At 46.7% G+C, this 20,450-nt stretch overlaps 1 protein-coding gene across 2 annotated transcripts; it reads left to right on the top strand.

The window, feature by feature from the left end:
- The first annotated feature begins 6,575 nt into the window (after window positions 1-6,575).
- LOC132381607 (zinc finger protein 229-like) lies at window positions 6,576-16,971 on the top strand. 2 transcript variants are annotated; one of them, XM_059951122.1, is made up of 2 exons: window positions 6,576-6,655; window positions 9,287-16,971. In XM_059951122.1, exon 2 carries the CDS (start codon window positions 9,531-9,533, stop codon window positions 10,863-10,865), a length of 1,335 nt encoding a protein of 444 aa, XP_059807105.1. In that variant the 5' UTR covers window positions 6,576-6,655; window positions 9,287-9,530; the 3' UTR covers window positions 10,866-16,971. The 2 variants fall into 2 exon arrangements, with proteins under 2 accessions (XP_059807105.1, XP_059807106.1); XM_059951123.1 differs by lacking the exon at window positions 6,576-6,655 and adding an exon at window positions 6,663-7,146.
- The last annotated feature ends 3,479 nt before the right edge of the window (window positions 16,972-20,450 follow it).

The following is a 20,450-nucleotide window of genomic DNA, read 5'->3' as shown; positions in this document are numbered from 1 at the left end:
AGTTTTGTGTTGGGATGAGTGAAGTTATCCACTCTGGTTCAGGAGTCTGATGTGTTGAAACAGTTCAGTGTTGGGGTGAGTGAAGTTATTCACACTGGTTCAGGAGCCTGATGTGTGGAATCAGTTCAGCGTTGGGGTGAGTGAAGTTATCCACACTGGTTCAGGAGCCTGATGTGTGGAATCAGTTCAGTGTTGGGATGAGTGAAGTTATCCACACTGGTTCAGTAGCTTGATGTGTGGAATCAGTTCAGTGTTGGGGTGAGTGAAGTTATCCACACTGGTTCAGGAGCCTGATGGGTTGAATCAGTTCACTGTTGAGGTGAGTGAAGTTATCCACACTGGTTCGGGATCCTTATGAGTGGAATCAGGTCCATGTTGGGGTGAGTGAAGTTATCCACACTGCTTCAGGAGCCTGATGTGTTGAATCAGTTTAGTGTTGGGGTGAGTGAAGTTATCCACACTGGTTCCGGAGTCTGATATGTGGAATCAGTTCAGTGTTGGTGTGTGTGAAGTTATCCACACTGGTTCAGGAGCCTGATGTGTTGAATCAGTTCAGTGTTGAAATGAGTGAAGGTATCCACACTGGTTCGTGATCCTGATGTGTGGAATCAGTTCCATGTTGGGTTGAGTGAAGTTGTCCACAATGGTTCAGGGTCCTGATGTGTTGAATCAGTTTAGTGTTGCGGTGAGTGAAGTTATCCACACTGGTTCGGGATCCTGATGTGTGCAATCAGTTCAGTGTTGGGATGAGTGAGGTTATCCACACTGGTTCGGGATCCTGAAATGTGGAATCAGTTCAGTGTTGGGGTGTGTGATGTTATCCACACTGGTTCAGGTGCCTGATGGTTTGAATCAGTTCACTGTTGAGGTGAGTGAAGTTATCCACACTGTTTCGCGATCCTGATGTGTGGAATCAGTTCTGTTTTGAGGTCTTTGAAGTGATCCACACTTTTTCAGGAGCCTGATGCGTGGAATCAGTTCAGTGTTGTTGTGAGTGAAGTTATCCACACTGGTTCACGAGCGTGATGTGTGGAATCGGTTCAGTGTTGGGGTGAGTGAAGTTATCCACACTTTTTCAGGAGCCTGATGTGTTTAATCCGTTCAGAGTTGGGGTGAGTGAAGTTACCCACACTGGTTCAGGATCCTGATCTGTGGAATCAGTTCAGTGTTGGGATGAGTGAAGTTATCCACACTGGTTCGGGATCCTGATGTGTGGAATCAGTTCCATGTTGGGGTGAGTGAAGTTATCCAAAATGGGTCAGGAGTCTGACGTGTTGAATCAGTTCAGTGTTGCTATGAGTGAAGTTATCCACACTGGTTCAGGAGCCTGATGTGTGGAATCAGTTCAGTGTTGGGGTGAGTGAAGTTATCCACACTGGTTCAGGAGCCTGATGTTTTGAATCAGTTTAGTGTTGGGGTGAGTGAAGTTATCCACACTGGTTCGGGAGTCTGATGTGTGGAAGCCGTTCAGTGTTGAGGTGAGTGAAGTTATCCACACAGGTTCAGGATCCTGATGTGTTGAATCAGTTCAGGGTTGGAGTGAGTGAAGTTATCCACACTGGCTCGGGAGCCTGATGTGTGGAATCAGTTCATTGTTAAGGGGAGTGAAGTTATCCACACAGGTTCAGGATCCTGATGTGTTGAATCAGTTCAGGTTTGGGGTGAGTGAAGTTATACACACTGGTTCAGGAGACTGATGTGTGGAATCAGTTCTGTGTTGGGATGAGTGAAGTTATCCACTCTGGTTCAGGAGTCTGATGTGTTGAAACAGTTCAGTGTTGGGGTGAGTGAAGTTATCCACACTGGTTCCGGAGTCTGATATGTGGAATCAGTTCAGTGTTGGGGTGTGTGAAGTTATCCACAATGGTTCAGGGTCCTGATGTGTTGAATCAGTTCAGTGTTGCGGTGAGTGAAGTTATCCACACTGGTTCGTGATCCTGATGTGTGGAATCAGTTCCATGTTGGGGTGAGTGAAGTTATCCACAATGGTTCAGGGTCCTGATGTGTTGAATCAGTTCAGTGTTGCGGTGAGTGAAGTTATCCACACTGGTTCGGGATCCTGATGTGTGCAATCAGTTCAGTGTTGGGATGAGTGAGGTTATCCACACTGGTTCGGGATCCTGAAATGTGGAATCAGTTCAGTGTTGGGGTGTGTGATGTTATCCACACTGGTTCAGGTGCCTGATGGGTTGAATCAGTTCAGTGTTGGGGTCAGTGAAATTATCCACATTTGTTCAGGAGCCTGATGTGTTGAATCGGTTCGGACTTGTGGTGACTGAAGTTATCCACGCTGGTTCAGGAGCCTGATGTGTTGAATGACTTCAGTGTTGGGGTGAGTGAAGTTATCCATACTTTTCCAGAATCCTGATGTGATGAATCAGTTCAGAGTTGTGGTGAGTGAAGTTATCCACTCTGGTTCAGGAGTCTGATGTTTTGAATCAGTTCAGTGTTGGGGTGAGTGAAGTTATCCACACTGGTTCGGGATCCTTATGTGTGGAATCAGTTCCATGTTGGGGTGAGTGAAGTTATCCACACTGCTTCAGGAGTCTGATGTTTTGAATCAATTCAGTGTAGGGGTGAGTGAAGTTATCCACCCTGGTTCAGGAGCCTGATGTGTTGAATCAGTTCAGTGTTGAAATGAGTGATGGTATCCACACTGGTTCGTGATCCTGATGTGTGGAATCAGTTCCATGTTGGGGTGAGTGAAGTTATCCACAATGGTTCAGGGTCCTGATGTGTGGAATCAGTTCAGTGTTGTGGTGAGGGAAGGTAACCACACAGGTTCGGGATCCTGATGTGTTGAATCAGTTCAGTGTTAGTGTGAGTGAAGTTATCCACACAGGTTCTGGAGCCTATTCTGTGGAATCAGTTCAGTGTTGAAGTGAGTGAATTTATCCACACTGGTTCGGGATCCTGATGTTTGGAATCAGTTCAGTGTTGGGGTGTGTGATGTTATCCACACAGGTTCAGGAGCCTGATGTGTTGAATCAGTTCACTGTTGAGGTGAGTGAAGTTATCCACGCTGGTTCAGGAGCCTGATGTGTGGAATCAGTTCGGTTTTGAGGTCTTTGAAGTTATCCACACTTTTCCAGGAGCCTGATGTGTGGAATCAGTTCAGAATTGGAATGAGTGAAGTTATCCACACAGGTTCCGGAGACTGAAGTGTTGAATCAGATCAGTATTAGGGTGAGTGCAGTTATCCACTCTGGTTCGGGTGCCTGATGTGTGCAATCAGTTCAGTGTTGGGATGAGTGAAGTTATGCACACTGGTTCAGGAGCCTGATGAGTTGAATCCGTTCAGAGTTGGGGTGAGTGAAGTTATCCACACTGGTTCAGGAGCCTGATCTGTGGAATCAGTTCAGTGTTGGGGTGAGTGAAGTTATCCACACTGGTTCGGGATCCTGATGTGTGGAATCAGTTCAGTGTTGGGGTGAGTGAGGTTATCCACACTGGTTCAGGAGCCTGATGTGTGGATTCAGTTCAGTGTTGGGGTGAGTGAAGTTATACACACTGGTTCAGGAGCCTGATGGGTTGAATCAGTTCCATGTTGGGGTGAGTTAAGTTATCCACACTGGTTCGGGATCCTGATGTGTGCAATCAGTTCAGTGTTGGGATGAGTGAGGTTATCCACACTGGTTCGGGATCCTGAAATGTGGAATCAGTTCAGTGTTGGGGTGTGTGATGTTATCCACACTGGTTCAGGTGCCTGATGTGTTGAATCAGTTCAGAGTTGTGGTGAGTGAAGTTATCCACTCTGGTTCAGGATCCAGATGTGTGGAATCAGTTCAGTGTTGGGGTGAGTGAAATTATCCACATTTGTTCAGGAGCCTGATGTGTTGAATCAGTTCGGACTTGTGGTGACTGAAGTTATCCACGCTGGTTCAGGAGCCTGATGTGTTGAATGACTTCAGTGTTGGGGTGAATGAAGTTATCCATACTTTTCCAGAAGCCTGATGTGATGAATCAGTTCAGAGTTGTGGTGAGTGAAGTTATCCACTCTGGTTCAGGAGTCTGATGTTTTGAATCAGTTCAGTGTTGGGGTGAGTGAAGTTATCCACACTGGTTCGGGATCCTTATGTGTGGAATCAGTTCCATGTTGGGGTGAGTGAAGTTATCCACACTGCTTCAGGAGTCTGATGTTTTGAATCAATTCAGTGTAGGGGTGAGTGAAGTTATCCACCCTGGTTCAGGAGCCTGATGTGTTGAATCAGTTCAGTGTTGAAATGAGTGATGGTATCCACACTGCTTCGTGATCCTGATGTGTGGAATCAGTTCCATGTTGGGGTGAGTGAAGTTATCCACAATGGTTCAGGGTCCTGATGTGTGGAATCAGTTCAGTGTTGTGGTGAGGGAAGGTAACCACACAGGTTCGGGATCCTGATGTGTTGAATCAGTTCAGTGTTAGTGTGAGTGAAGTTATCCACACAGGTTCTGGAGCCTATTCTGTGGAATCAGTTCAGTGTTGAAGTGAGTGAATTTATCCACACTGGTTCGGGATCCTGATGTGTGGAATCAGTTCAGTGTTGGGGTGTGTGATGTTATCCACACAGGTTCAGGAGCCTGATGTGTTGAATCAGTTCACTGTTGAGGTGAGTGAAGTTATCCACGCTGGTTGAGGAGCCTGATGTGTGGAATCAGTTCTGTTTTGAGGTCTTTGAAGTTATCCAGACTTTTCCAGGAGCCTGATGTGTGGAATCAGTTCAGTGTTGGGATGAGTGAAGTTATGCACACTGGTTCAGGAGCCTGATGTGTTGAATCCGTTCAGAGTTGGGGTGAGTGAAGTTATCCACACTGGTTCAGGAGCCTGATGTGTGGAATCAGTTTAGTGTTGGGATGAGTGAAGTTATGCACACTGGTTCAGGAGCCTGATGTGTTGAATCCGTTCAGAGTTGGGGTGAGTGAAGTTATCCACACTGGTTCAGGAGCCTGATCTGTGGAATCAGTTCAGTGTTGGGGTGAGTGAAGTTATCCACAGTGGTTCGGGATCCTGATGTGTGGAATCAGTTCAGTGTTGGGGTGAGTGAGGTTAGCCACACTGGTTCAGGAGCCTGATGTGTGGATTCAGTTCAGTGTTGGGGTGAGTGAAGTTATACACACTGGTTCAGGAGCCTGATGGGTTGAATCAGTTCCATGTTGGGGTGAGTGAAGTTATCTACACTGGTTCAGGAGCCTGATGTGTTGAATCAGTTCAGTGTTGGGGTGAGTGAAGTTATCCACACTGCTTCAGGAGCCTGATGTGTTGAATCAGTTTAGTGTTGGGGTGAGTGAAGTTATCCACACTGGTTCGGGAGTCTGATATGTGGAATCAGTTCAGTGTTGGGGTGTGTGAAGTTATCCACACTGGTTCAGGAGCCTGATGTGTTGAATCAGTTCAGTGTTGAAATGAGTGAAGGTATCCACATTGGTTCGTGATCCTGATGTGTGGAATCAGTTCAGTGTTGGTGTGAGTGAAGTTATCCACAATGGTTCAGGATCCTGATGTGTTGAATCCGTTCAGAGTTGGGGTGAGTGAAGTTATCCACACTAGTTCAGGAGCCTGATCTGTGGCATCAGTTCAGTGTTGGGATGAGTGAAGTTATCCACACTGGTTCAGGGTCCTGATGTGTTGAATCAGTTCAGTGTTGCGGTGAGTGAAGTTATCCACATTGGTTCGGGAGCCTGATGTGTTGAATCAGTTCAGCGTTGAGGTGAGTGAAGTTATCTATACTGGTTCAGGATACTGATGTGTGGAATCAGTTCGGTGTTAGTGTGAGTGAAGTTATCCACTCAGGTTCTGGAGCCTATTGTGTGGAATCAGTTCAGTGTTGAAGTGAGTGAAGTTATCCTCACTGGTTCGGGTTCCTGATGTGTGGAATCAGTTCAGTGTTGGGGTGAGTGGGGTTATCCACACTGGTTCGGGATCCTGATGTGTGGAATCAGTTCAGTGTTGGGGTGAGTGATGTTATCCAAACTGGTTCAGGAGCCTGATGGGTTGAATCAGTTCACTGTTGAGGTGAGTGAAGTTATTCACACTACTTCGGGATCCTGATGTGTGGAATCAGTTCCCCCTCCCATAGACGCTGCATGAGCGGCTGAGTTCCTCTACCGCTTTATATGAGCTCATTAATAAATGAGAGTTTAACATCTTTGAAGCTTTCCGCGCATAGGCTGATAATAGTATTTCCTCCACTGGTCGGCAGAATGAGTTTGTGGTCAAAAGCGAATCTAAAAAGGCAATTTTAGAGCTATATAAAAACCTGGACGCGTTCTGCTGCCAACTATCATTTGCTCCAGTCTCATTTCCGGTCAGTATCACGTTATGATCAGATATTTTTGAACATATCTATGTATATTCGCGAATCTTCAGTGGGTACAGCCACGCTCAGCAATCCATTGTGTTTTATGGGTTTTGTGCTTTTCTTGCTGCATCGGATCAAGAGTAACAACAGTTTTGTCCTCCTTCACACTGGCGTGCTGAAGATTCATAACAGGCAAGCATGGCAGCTGAAAGTAACCAAGAAGCACCGCGGCGGGGAAAGCAGCCTACCGGCTCCGAGGGAGCCCAGGGCGCAGGCGCACATCGCGCGTGACGTCATCGCGGCTTGCCCTCTGCGCAAGAAGCCTTCCGGGCATCAGCAGGGAAGCGCGGGGCGGATTTGGCCAGGTCCCGGCCGGGGTAAGGATTCGTGCGGGCTGAACGGTTACGGCAGGCGGTGATCTCACTGAGTGGCCTCGGCCTTTCTCTCCCCACCCCCTCACCCGCCTCCCGCTCGCCGCCGATACGTGGGGGCCCAGGCGAGAGAAGGGCAGAGGCAGCAGGTCGGGCGCATCTAGCGGAGCGAGAAGCAGGGAACTTTAAAAGTCCCAGACCCTTCCGTTAGAACTGGGGGAAAGCAAAAAGTACGTTAGTTTTTCTTGCAGAGCCGGGTGAGATAGACCGGACAAAGGGAACATCTAATCGGCTTCACTTGGTCATTGGCCTCTCTGATGAACAGATTAACAAAGGCAGCCGCAGACAGAACAATGTTAACGCTTTGATACGTGGGCCAGAGCTGTTGCTGAGGGCTGCAGCTCCGCTTCACAGTGTATAGCTCATCTCCTGTTTGATTCCTCTCCCTCTACCTTGTCCTGATTCATCTCGGGAACTGACGGGTCTGCAAACTAAAGGTGAGGCTTTCTTTACCAGACACGTTCTTTGCCCTTTTTTATAAAATGGCCGATGCAAGAATCTGGCGTGAGAACAAAAAGTGCTGGACATTCTGCAGACGCTGGAAATCCAGAGCAACACGCATAACATGCCAAGGGGAACTCAGCTGGTCAGGTAGCATCTGTGGGGGTGGGGAATAAACAGTTGACTTAGCAGGCCAGGCAGCATTTTTGGAAGGGGAATGTATCGGTTTGGAGACTGGCTGTTATTGTCCGCTTGTTTGAAAATTCACAACTTATTGATCAGTGTTATGAAAGAGAAATTCACTGGTGCCCAATTGAAAGGTGAGGTGGGAGGGGTTCTTCTCCCTGAAGTTTCAGTCTTTGCAAGATCGTACCACTGTGATCTGTGGGATAGAGTCCTGGTGTTCATTTAAGGCTGGGAGAAATTCCTAACCAGTAATGGAATCCAGGGCTATAGGACAGGAAATTCGACCATGATCCTACTGGGCGGCAGAGGAGCAAAGTGAGAAGCTGAATGGTCTACCCCTGATCCCTCTTCCTATGGTCATCGCTCCCCCATATTTTCTACCTGTTCTCTCACTTTCTCAGTTCTGACACAGGGTTTTCAACCCAAAACATTACTTTCTTCTCTTCGCACAGGTGCTGTCTGACTTGTGTCTGGCACTTTTAATTTTGATAATCTGTTTCCTGCAACAAGGGACTTTCTGTGCTTTCCCTGTCAGCCCAGCCCAGTGTGTACTCCAGGCCCTGCGGGTTGAATGAATGTTTGGCATGGGTTTTTCTAGAGCCCAGGGGATTGTGGGTAGAAGTGCAGCCATTGATACTGCTCTGATAAGCACTCTGCCTTGCTGGGTGGACCCAGTCTCCAGACACAGGTGAGCAAGTGGAGATTGGGACCAGTCTCCAGCCACAGCTCATCTCCAGATCTTTGTAGGTAATGACTATAGTTCAGAGAGAGGCCAAGAGAAGGGATTGTGCGAACTCCATTGACAAAGCAATATATCTTGTATTCTGAAAATAATTTACCCTTGTTGGAAGTCCTTCTCACTTCTGAATATTTTGCAACTCAACTTTGTTCAGCCCCCTCTGGTCCAGGATCTGCCCGCGGACTGAGAACGTGTCCTTCTCTGTCTGGATATGGAATGATATTGGGCACCTCTGTCAGGTAACGTGGGGAGCACACAATGTCAATCTCCAGTGAGTGAGTCTACCCAGCTACACTTTGTGCCAAATGGCATTACAATCACTAACCCCATCAATACAGTTGAAGTGTCCACAGTCCATTTCGCTCCATAGATGCTGCCTGAGCCTCTGAGTTCCCCCCGGCTCTCTTGTGTGTTGCTCCAGATTCTCAGTACCTGCAGGAGGAGTGAAGCCCAGAGGAGGTTCAGCAGAGTGATCTTGGGAAAGAAAGGGTTAATGCACAAGGAACATTTTTTAATTGCTCTGGGCCTGTATTCACTGTTCAGAAGAATGAGTGGGGATTTCATTGAAACCTACTGAATATTGAAAGGTGTCATTAGTGTGGATGTGGACAGGGTGTTATAGTGTGGGGAAGGGAGAGGTTAGGACCACAGGGCACAGAGATGATTAGGAATTCTTTGTCTAGAGGGTGGTAAAATTGTGTAATTCATTGCCACAGATGGCTGTGGAGACTAAGGCTTTGGGTGTATTTAATGCAGAGGCTGATTCACTATGGTTGGTAAGGGCATCACAGATTTCAGGGAGAAGGTAGGAGTAATGCTGTGGAGAAGGATAATAAATCAGCCATGATGGAATGGCAGAGCTGATTTGATGGGCTGAATGGCCTAATTCTGTTCCTGTGTCTGATAGATAAAGTAAAAGGGAAGGAGAGTGCAGATCTGCAGAAAGAGGAGATGTCTTGGATTTTATTAATCCTTTCCCCAGGAGACAGGTGAATTTTGGTAGGTGAGGGAACGATGGGAATGGGCAAAAGTGGCCCCTTCTGGTGGAGGTAGAAGGAAAAATAGGGATGTTGATTCGAGTCAGGATGCCTCCAACCGTCCCAGGTGGAAGTTCCTGCTTGTTCCTCAGTGTCATTACAGCAGCTCACTGTGGAGATAAAAATAACATCAGCTGTCCCGTACTGACTGATAACTTTTTTAACTTTGTACAGGGTAAAACAAGCCGTGAATTTGTTTATGGGAATCTCAAATGCATCATCGGCAAATCCGCACTTTGCTGTCCGTCCACTCTGAGTGTGGGAAGGGATTCACTCAGTTGTCCCATTTGCTGACACACCAGCCAGCTCAGACTGGGGAGAAGCCGTTCTGCTCAACGTGCGGGAAGAGTTTCATTCAGTTATCCCAAGTCCAGGAACGCTAGCAAATTCAGACAGGGAGAGGCCTTTCATCTGTTCTATGTGTGGAAAGGGATTCACTCAGTTACCCAGCCTGATGACGCACCAGCAAGTTCACACTGGCGAGAGGCCGTTCACCTGCTCCGAGTGTGGCAAGAGCTTCACCCGGACTCTGCACCTGAAGGCACACCAGCGAGTTCACACTGGGGAGAAACCGTTCTCCTGCTCAACGTGTGGACGGAGATTCACCCAGTCATCCAATTTGCAGGCCCACCGGCGAGTTCACACTGGGGAGAGGCCGTATTCCTGCTCGGTGTGTGGGAAGAGCTTCACGCAGTTGTCCGGCTTGCAGACGCACCAGCAAGTTCACACTGGGGCGAGGCCGTTTATCTGCTCAACGTGCGGGAAGAGATTTGCTTCGTCAAGCAACCTGGTAATACACAAGCGCGTTCACACTGGGGAGAGGCCGTTCAACTGCTCTGAGTGTGGGAAGGGATTCACCAGTTCCTCTGACCTGTTGCAGCACCAGCGATACCATACGGTGGACAGGCCATTCATCTGCTCAACGTGTGGGAAGGGATTCGTTCGCTCGTGTGAGCTGAAGGTGCACCAGCGAGTTCACACTGGGGAGAGGCCGTTCTCCTGCTCTGAGTGTGGAGTGAAATTTACTCAGTCATCCCATCTGCAGGCGCACCAGCGAGTTCACAACAGGGAGAGGCCGTTCTTCTGCACAGTGTGTGGGAAGGGGTTCATTCAGTCGTCCCAGCTGTTGGTTCACCAGCGAGTTCACAATGGCGAGAGGCCGTTCATCTGCTCAAGTTGTGGGAAGGGATTCATTCAGTCATGCGAATTGAAGGTACACCAGAGAGTTCACACTGGGGAGAAGCCGTTCTCCTGCTCAACGTGTGGAAAGAGGTTCACTCGGTCATTCAATTTACGGTCACACCAGCGAGTTCACACTGGGGAGAAGCCGTTCTCCTGCTCAACGTGTGGAAAGAGATTCACTCGTTCGTCCAATTTGCAGACACACCAGCGAATTCACACCGGGGAGAAGCCGTTCTCCTGCTCCGAGTGTGGAAAGGGGTTCAGTCAGTCGTGCGATCTGAAGATACACCAGCGAGTTCACACTGGGGAGAGGCCCTACTCCTGCACGGAGTGTCGGAAGGGATTTGCTCGCTTGTCTAACCTGCTGGCACACCAGCGAGTTCACACTGGGGAGAGGCCCTTCACCTGCTCTGAGTGTGGGAAGACATTCACCCAGTCAGCCATCCTAAAAACACACCAGCGGCTGCACACCGGGGAGAGGCCATTCATCTGCTCTGAGTGCGGGAAAGGATTCACTTGCTCATCTCGCCTGCTGAAACACCAGCGAGTTCACAATGTGAAGAAGGATTGAAGATGCTGCATGCCAAGCATTCAACCTTTGTGTCTACTGAAATCTAACACAAGTTCACAAGAGTTGCAGGTGAATCAGGGCCTTGGGTTCTGTTGAAACTTCTGTTAACACCCAGACTGAATCTGGTAATGGTCAGAATTGGGTCTCTGTTGCTGATGTTCACAGTCTGTTTAAAGTTTAGCTCCGCTAATGTTCTGGATCTGCAATTAACATAAGACAGTTCTGCCTGAAAGACTTTATTCAAGGCCCTTCCTTTGCAGCGCAGATAATGTACAGTAGAGAGGCCTTTCAGCCCGTCTGCTGCCGTTCAGTATTTCTGCTCCGGTCCAGCCTCCTTCCATCTCGGCCGGTAGGAATATTCAGAAATGAGGCAGAGAACTCGGCCCTTTGGCTTGGAGTCCACAGCGATCATCACTCATTTACCCCGATGTTTCATTAACGCGTTTTTTAATTCTCTCTTCATTTGCATTGGCCACACCCCCTTTCACCCCAAGGCACTACTGGCCACCGTCATAGTAGAAGCAATTTACAGGGGCTAATTATCCTTTCGTCCCCCAGGTTGGAGAACGGGTGAACCCTCAAGGTCAGGACTGAACCTGATACTTGTGCCTGAGGCAGCACCTCAGTCTGAGTTTATTCGGCTTCCCAGCTTGACAGCTCCGGCCCTCCCGGTGGCGGCAAATTCCACATTGCTGAGCTCTGTGAGCAAGAAATTGCCCGGAATTTCTGCAGCTCGCAGCAGGTCAATGGCAAAGACAACAGCTCGCTGGGGTGGGGGTGGGGGGGGGGGGTCCTGCCCCAGGCATTAGAGAGGCTGTTGGTCTGCGAAGTCAGGAACCTGGGATCAGTCCACATCTCGGATACCGTCCGTGTGGAGGTTTCTCCCTGGTGCTTACAAGAGCTCCCGTTACCTCCCAGGTCCCAAGGGCATGCTGGTCGATAGGTAGATAGGCTGCTGTAGTTTCCCACGAGAGTGAGAGTGACTGGTAGAAGTTGGGGAGAATTGATGGGAATGTAGGTAGAATTTAAGAGGATGAGCTGCAGACTCTTTGGGCTGGAGTTCATGTTTCTGCACGGTTATCATTTTGTGGCGTTCCCCAACCACCAAGCCTCGGGGAGAAAGTAATGGGGTCTATCTCCACTCCCAGTTCTTTTCCACAGTGGGCTGAGGTACAGCAGTACAGGACTGCTTGACGGATTCTGTGTCTCGTTCATTGTCCCCCCACCCCACCCAACATCCTCCCATTGACAGTCTCAAAAATTGGCTTGGTGTCTGTCCTGAATACAGTAACTGAGCGATCACTCCTGCTGATCAGAGATTAAGGAGATGCTTTCAAACCTGGGAGTCACTTCATTACGTTCTGCAGATGCTTCTCACGCCCTGTGTCTCTAGTTGATTGAAATTTGATTATAAAAAGAGCAAAGGAACTGAACAAAAGTAGGAAAAGACACAGATAGAACAGGAAAAGGATAATAGTGTCTGCAGTACCTCTATGTTTCAGAAGAAAAATTTGCTGCAGAGCTTGGTGAACTAGATGTTTACAATCTGCTGTACCCTTACCTTTCACCAGGCATGCTTTCGATAAATTCCAGGCCACATCGCGCCTCCTGAAAACCCAAGCATCTTCCACTGCCCTACCAAGGGTAGAGGTGCCCAGTAGCTGTGGAAGGTGGGGGTGGGGAAGGTGTTGTGGCAGAGCGGTGCAGAAGAGATGAGTGAGATGTCATTTCAAATGTACCCTGTGCTGATCTTGTGGAAGCTCTAAGAAAATGTTTCCCTCGCTCTGTAGGTCATGCAAAAGATAGAGATGTTAATGAATACAGTCGGCCCTCCTTATCCGCGGGGGATTGGTTCCGGGACACCCCCCCCCCCCCCCCCCCGCGGATAACAAAAAACGCAGATGCTCAAGTCCCCTATTTAACCTCTCAGTGTGATGGACTTTAGGACCCAGCGGAGCTCTGGACCTTATTTAACCTGTCTCAGTGCGGTGGACTTTAGGACCTGGCGGAGCTCAGGACGCACCACCAGCAGTGTTTCTATTCCACTGATGGAAAACGATCATGGTTGAAAATAAAGTGATCAGAAAGAGGTGAAAAGCCATCAGTTATTGGAAAAGAGTTAGGCTGCAGTCGGACAACGATCAGAACAATTTTAAAGGATAAAGTGAGAATAATGGAGCATGTGAAAGGCCCTGCCCCGATGAAAGCTACAATTATTACTAAGCAACGCAGTGGTTTAATTATTGAAATACACACCTTCCTTAAGTGTTTTATATGCATAGAAAGGTAAAATATATATTATATACTAAGGCTAACGTTTGACTGACACTAAATAATACCGGATGTACCTGTTCTGACTTACTTATAATATTTAATACAAAGTAAATGCTATGTCAATAGTTGTTATACTGTATTGTTTAGAGAGTAATGACAAGAAAGAAAAAGTCTGTACATGCTCAAACAACGAGTGCTGGAGAGGAAACTTCCATTTTTTTTATCCCGATCCATGATAACCTATGCACATCCTCCCGTGTACTTTAAATCATCTCTAGATTACTTATAATACCCAATACAATGTAAATGCTATGTAAATAGTTGTTATATTTGATTGCTTAGGGAATAATGACAAGAAAAAGTCTGGACATGCTCAAACAACGAGTGCTGGAGAGAGAACTTCCGGGTTTTCCCGATCCGCGGTTGGTTGAATCCGCGCTTGCGGAACCCGCGGATAAGGAGGGCCGACTGTATGTAGAATATGTGAATAAATGTTTTCAGCAGTGTTCAGGGATAACTAGAACTCTAGTTTCCTTATAAATGTTACTGTAAATTAGCTGCAACCTAGATTAAAGAAAAAGGTAAACTGTTACTTGTGTGAGATGAGAAGAGTTAAGTAAAATTGTGAGTGTTCTACAGTGTTGCCAAAGGCAATTCCAGCATCAAAGGATTAAAACTGTGGAATGGGGACAATGGGGACAATCCCAGGTTACCCAGGTAACATTGTATATATTGTTTTAAAGTAGTGTGGCATCTGTCAGAAACTATTTAATTGGTATTTTAGCTTCAATTTCATATTTAAATAAAATAACAGTGAACAGTTACCAGATTAATTAATGCTGACAATTTCATTGTAAACTTAGTTTTGATACTTTCTGCTTTATACATGTCTGGATCTAGTGACTGCTGTTACAGATGTTTGGTTTTGAACAAAGTAGATGTTGATGTAACACTTTTCCAAATGTACGTTTGTGTAGTTTGTTTGATTTATTGTGGGGGGGGGGGGTATGGTGGACACTGTAGGGGAAGACCCAGGGTTGCCTGTGAGGGGTATGTTTTTTTTTGCTGACAGCCTGACCACCGGGCTCGAAGATGCGCTTAACGTGAAGGCAATTTCGATAGCAGTCAGTTTCCACCAGCACCGCAGGTGACAGAGTTTAAATGATCCTGTACTGAAGAACTTGTACTAACTTAACTCTGCCCGTTGCAAAATGCCTCCTGGTGGAACGGTGAATTTTTTTTCTTTGGCTTTTCCTGTTGATCAGAGACTGGTGGGCGTTTTAGTAGATGTGTAGCACGTGGAGCTAATACAACAGAGCGGCCATCCCTCATGTCCACTCAAGCGGCTGTGCTTTCTGTACCTTAGCAGCCGGTGCTGCCGTAAACATTTCTACAGTTTGCACACATGACAATGGACATTCACGGAAAACACGTGGGTTTCTCGCCTTCTCTGGAACTCAGAACGTGTGGCTCACGCGAATGCGAATGATGAAATAACGAGGGCACAAACGAGTTCCCTTTTCCAGGCAGTCACAGCAGATCTTTATGGTCACACGGTACCCCAGTGTGAACTGGCTGCCGATACTTCCCAAATTCTTTTGATGAACTGGCACAATTATAGCATGGTGCATCAGAGACTTTATGGACTAAAACACACTGTGCCAGACTATGAAGGATGATTTACAGTGGCATGCAAAAGTTTGGGCACCCCTGGTCAACATTTCTGTTACTGTGAATAGCCAAGCGAGTAAAAGATGACCTGATTTCCAAAAGGCATAAAGTTAAAGATGACACATTTCTTTAATATTTTAAACAAGATTACTTTTTTATTTCCATCTTTTACAGTTTCAAAGCAACAAAAAAGGAAAAGGGCCTGAAGCAAAAGTTTGGGCACCCTGCATGGTCAGTACTTAGTAACACCCCCTTTGGCAAGTATCACAGCTTGTAAACGCTTTCTGTAGTCAGCTAAGAGTCTTTCAATTCTTGTTTGGGGGATTTTCGCCCATTCTTCCTTGCAAAAGGCTTCTAGTTCTGTGAGATTCTTGGGCCGTCTTGCATACACTGCTCTTTTGAGGTCTATCTGCAGATTTTCAATGATGTTTAGGTCGGGGGACTGTGAGGGCCATGGTAAAACCTTCAGCTTACGCCTCTTGGGGTAGTCCATTGTGGATTTTGAGGTGCATTTAGGATCATTATCCTGTTGTAGAAGCCATCCTCTTTCCATCTTCAGCTTTTTTACAGACGGTGTGATGTTTGCTTCCAGAATTTGCTGGTATTTAATTGAATTAATTCTTCCCTCTACCAGTGAAATGTTCCCTGTGCCACTGGCTGCAACACAAGCCCAAAACATGATCGATCCACCCCCATGCTTAACAGTTGAAGAGGTGTTCTTTTCATGAAATTCTGCACCCTTTTTTCTCCAAAAATACTTTTGTTCATTGCAGCCAAAAAGTTCTATTTTAACTTCCATCAGTCCACAGGACTTGTTTCCAAAATGCATCAGGCTTGTTTAGATGTTCCTTTGCAAACTTCTAACACTGAATTTTGTGGTGAAGACGCAGGAAAGGTTTTCTTTTGATTACTCTTCCATGAAGGTCATTTTTGTGCAGGTGTTGCTGCAGAGTAGAACAGTGCACCACCACTCCGGAGTCTGCTAAATCTTCCTGAAGGTCTTTTGCAGTAAAACGGGGGTTTTGATTTGTTTTTCTAGCAATCCTACGAGCAGTTTCTCTCGGGAAGTTTTCTTGGTCTTCCAAGACCTCCACCGTTCCTGTTAACTGCCATTTCTTAACTACTTTATGAACTGAGGAAACGGCTACCTGAAAATGCTTTGCTGTCTTCTTATAGCCTTCTCCTGCTTTGTGGGCATCATTTATTTTAATTTTCAGAGTGCTAGGCAGCTGCTTAGAGGAGCCCATGGCTGCTGATTGTTGGGACAAGGTTTGAAGAGTTGGGGTATTTATAAAGCTTTGAAATTTGCATCACTTAGCCTTTCCTAACGATGACTGTGAACAAGCCATAGCCCGAACAAGCTAATTAAGGTCTGAGACTTTGGTAAAAGTTATCTGGCAACTGAAATCTTTTGGGGTGCCCAAACTTTCGCATGGTGCTCCTTTCCTTTTTTTTTCACTCTACAATAGTACAAAACAAAACTAATATACTAATCTTTCTTAAAATGTTGAAAAGAACATTTAATCTTTAACGGTATGACTTTTGGAGATCAGTTCATCTTCTACTCACTTAACTATTCACAGTAACAGAAATTTTGACCAGGGGTGCCCAAACTTTTGCATGCCACTGTATATAATGAAAAATGAGACATTGTCAACCATAGCAAGAAAAGTAACAGCAACTGTATAATTTGCCAGAGACATATCTGCTGCTGCCAGACCCTCCCCCTGCTAGTCATTTGTGCATCTCCAAACAGACTTTATCCAGTTACCTAAATGTATGGGTTGTGATTTTGTACATGTTGCTGTGTTTGTTGTCTCCATGAAAGCTTATCAAACTCATAGAAATGATGCTGTAACTTTTTGGTGTATGTTCTTACCCAGTGTCTGCAAGGGAAGGAGTTATGGAACATGCACCAACTAAGGGACAATTATTTTAATAACTTCAAAGTATCATCAGTGGTTAGCTTGTAGTTTCTGATGAGTTTTGTGAATGACAATTGATCTTCCAAATAAGAAATTTGAATGTACACAAGGTTAATATCCATAACTGCTGGTCAATTCTGTGTAAAAATGGCATCTCTCTGTTCGGACTTCAGAGCAATGTGGCGACAGGGGCCATGCTGTCCTCCTCATGCACGAGTAAATAAAGTATGTTTGAGGACCGGTGTGAGTTTCCAGAGTCCAGTTAATTAGAGACAACTTTGCCTGCTTGTAGTGTTACGCCCATTCAATGCTCAATGGACTTCCTCAGGTCCTTCAGCGAAAGGACTCTAGACTGTGGTCCTTCCCCATACAGCCTTTGCACTGAATTTCAGTGCATCCTTCAGCATTTATTCCTGAGCCTGGAACGTGTCACTCGACGGCCTCCCTACACAGGCATCTGGCTGTGCTGGAAGTCCCGCAAGTTTCGGGCAGACCCAAGGACGTTCTTCACTGAGTTGATGATCGTCCAGCAGCATTCGTTGCTGGGAACAGCCTGTGGCTCAGAGATGCACTTTCACCATCACAGTCACTCCTTTAAGCATTGAGAGTTTGCGAAGGAGACCTAATCCACTCCTGCTCCTCTCAGAAGGTCCTGAAAATGAACCAGTCTTAACATGATGAAAACTTTTTGAAAGTTGTTAGTTTAATTAGAACTCTGTGTTGGTGGAAGTTTTGTCGAATCAAGACCGCGAATGCCATCTGGGAATAGCACAGAACGTCAGCACCTGAAATTCCAATTGCCTGTCTGGGAAACGACAGGAATTCGCCCCCAGAATAACCCATTTCAGAACCTTTGACAGTTCCAAGGAGTGATGATAAATCATCTGTGGAGCATTTGAACTTGCTGGGTTATTGAACATGTACACAGGGATCTGGGACACATTGTTACTATCGCAAAATAGCGAGTCACAGTTGTACAGCATGGAAATTAGTTGTTTGATTAAACTTAATTTGTTGTCCATACAAACACATAACAATTACAGCACGGGAACAGGCCATCTCGGCCCTTCTAGTCCGTGCTGAGTGCTTATTCACCTAGTCCCACCGACCTGCACTTAGCCCATAACCCTCCATTCCTTTCCTGTCCATATACCTATCCAATTCTGTTTTAAATGACAAAATCGAACCTGCCTCTACCACTTCTACTGGAAGCTCGTTCCACACAGCTACCACTCTCTGAGTAAAGAAATTCTCCCCCCTCCCATGTTACACCTAAACTTTTGCCCCCTAACTCTCAACTCGTGTCCTCTTGTTTGAATCTCCCCTACTCTCAATGGAAAAAGCCGATCCACACCAACTCTATCTATCCCCCTCATTATTTTAAACACCTCTATCAAGTACCCCCCTCAACCTTCTACGCTCCAAAGAATACAGACCTAACTTGTTCGACTTCGGCCTTTCCCTGTAACTTGGATGCTGAAACCCAGGTAACATTCTAGTAAATCTTCTCTGTACTCTCTCTATTTTGTTGACATCTTTCCTATAATTCGATGACCAGAACTATACACAATACTCCAAATTCGGCCTTACCAATGTCTTGTACAATTTCAACATTACGTCCCAATCTCTTGTGTAGAATATAAATAATAATGTATCTATTATGGTGATGTCTTTAAAACCATTTAAACAAAGGATGACACAATTCAAAACCTGGTCACAGATGGGATATCGGGATAATTGATGAAAACTTCAGCAGCGCTTTGAAAGAACAACTTGGTGAGGGAGGGAATAAGAGGCTGAGGTAGAAAGCCGAAGCTGAGGGTTCCAGTGCTGGGCAAGTGTGTCTGATGGAGGGCAAAAATGGAAAAGAGATTCACATCACAGGGAACCAATGGGAACGGGGCATTCGACTCCTTCATCTGCTCTACCATCCAATAAGATCTCGTCTGTTCTTTCGCCTATGAGCCACTTTTTTTCTCTCTCTACCCCCAGATCCGTTTTCCTAAAATCTCGAATTTTGGAAGAGGTGGGAGACATGCCCAAGAACGCAGCCGGGTATTTTAATCTAGCGTGAGGCAGCACACTAATGGTCTGGAGTGTCTTCCAGCTGATTAATGCCATGGACTGCAGAGGAGAATGGGATAAACAATAGTGGTACACACAAAATCCGGGAGGAACTCAGCAGGTCAGGCAGCATCTATGGAGGGGAATAAACAGTGGACATTTCGAGCCAAACCCCTTCGTCAGGACTGGAAAGGGACAGGTGGGATTTGAGCGTGATTTTTTTTGGTGCTCTGCCTGTCAGCCCAGTCCCGGGTGTACTCCCGGGCCTGGGGATGGACAGAATGGTCCACGTTCTGGGGCCGAAGTGATGGTCGGTAGAATTGTGACCGTAGGTACTGTTCCGATAAACACTTTGCCTTTGTTCTGCCGACAGAGTCTGGAGACGCAGATCAGCAAAGTGGGGTGGGGACGAGTCTCCAGGCGCGGCCCATGCATCGCCCACACGCTCCTTCACCCCGCGGTTCTACTCACTACCTGGATATTATGGGCAATTTACAGAGGAGATTTAGTCATGCAAACTGGAGGTTTTGGGATGTGGGGGGAGCCCCGTGCAGTCACATGCAAAAGGCAAACTCTCCACAGACAAATCCCGAGGTTAGGATCGAACCCGGACGTTTGCACGTTGCTCTGTGTTTACTCGGCTTCCTACTGTCTCACCTCGAATGGAGGCGAGTTCCACCTTACTCATCTCCGCGGGTGAACAGTGTTCCTTGGAATTTCTGCTGGTCTTTCAGCAGATTGGCGGCAAAAGGAGTTTGAGTGGCTGACGTCATCGGTTTTCAAGGTCAGGAGCACGAGGTCAGTCCACCTCTTGGGTGCCGTCCGCGTGGAGGCTTTCTCTTCTCGTTTCTTCCAGGAGTTCCGGCTGCTATAAACTGCCCCTTGTGAGGGGGTGAGTGGTCGAAGTTAGGGAGTTGACAAGAATGCAGGGAGGGATTAAGAGGATGTGAGTAGGATTAGTGTTGTGGTTAATGGGTGGAGCAGGATGGATGGGTCAGTTGGCCAACTTCTCCTATCTCTTGTATTCTCATATTAGTATTATTGACTAGCTTGAATTGATATTTCATCTTATCCCCCCTTGTGGCTTTTTAGGTCCCTTCACATGGGTTTAAAGGCTTCCCATGGTTTCACATAGTTTCCCAATCCTCTAACTTCCCACTAATTTTTATTCTATTATATGCTCTCTCTTTTGCTTTTACCTAGTTTTTGACTTCCCTTGTCAGCCACGTCATCGTCCCTTTGGAATAATTCTTTTTATTTGGCATGTGTCTATCCTGCGCCTTCTGAATTCCTCTCAGAAGCTCCAGCTATTGCTGCTCTGCCGCCATCCCTGCTTGGGTCCCCTTGCAATGAACTTCGGCCCGCTCATCTCTCATCCCTTACTCCACTGTAGTACTGATACACGTGACTTCAGCTACTCCCCCTCAAGCTGCAGGATGACGTCTATTGAATGATTAACACTGCGTCCTAAGGGTTCCTTTAATCAAACCCGACTTATTGCGCAATACCTAATCCAGTGGGCGCAACCGGAAGCTGCTCCCAAAAGCCATCTCACAGGCATTCTACAAATTCCCTCTTGTGTGTATGGTGACACAGTTAGAGCAGCTGTCGGCTGGAATCCTACCCCCACTGGTGTGTGTGTGTGTGGGGG

This window comes from Hypanus sabinus, chromosome 26 (assembly GCF_030144855.1).
Source record: "Hypanus sabinus isolate sHypSab1 chromosome 26, sHypSab1.hap1, whole genome shotgun sequence".
Lineage (NCBI taxonomy): Eukaryota > Metazoa > Chordata > Chondrichthyes > Myliobatiformes > Dasyatidae > Hypanus > Hypanus sabinus.
This window is presented reverse-complemented; position numbering and strand designations above follow the sequence as displayed.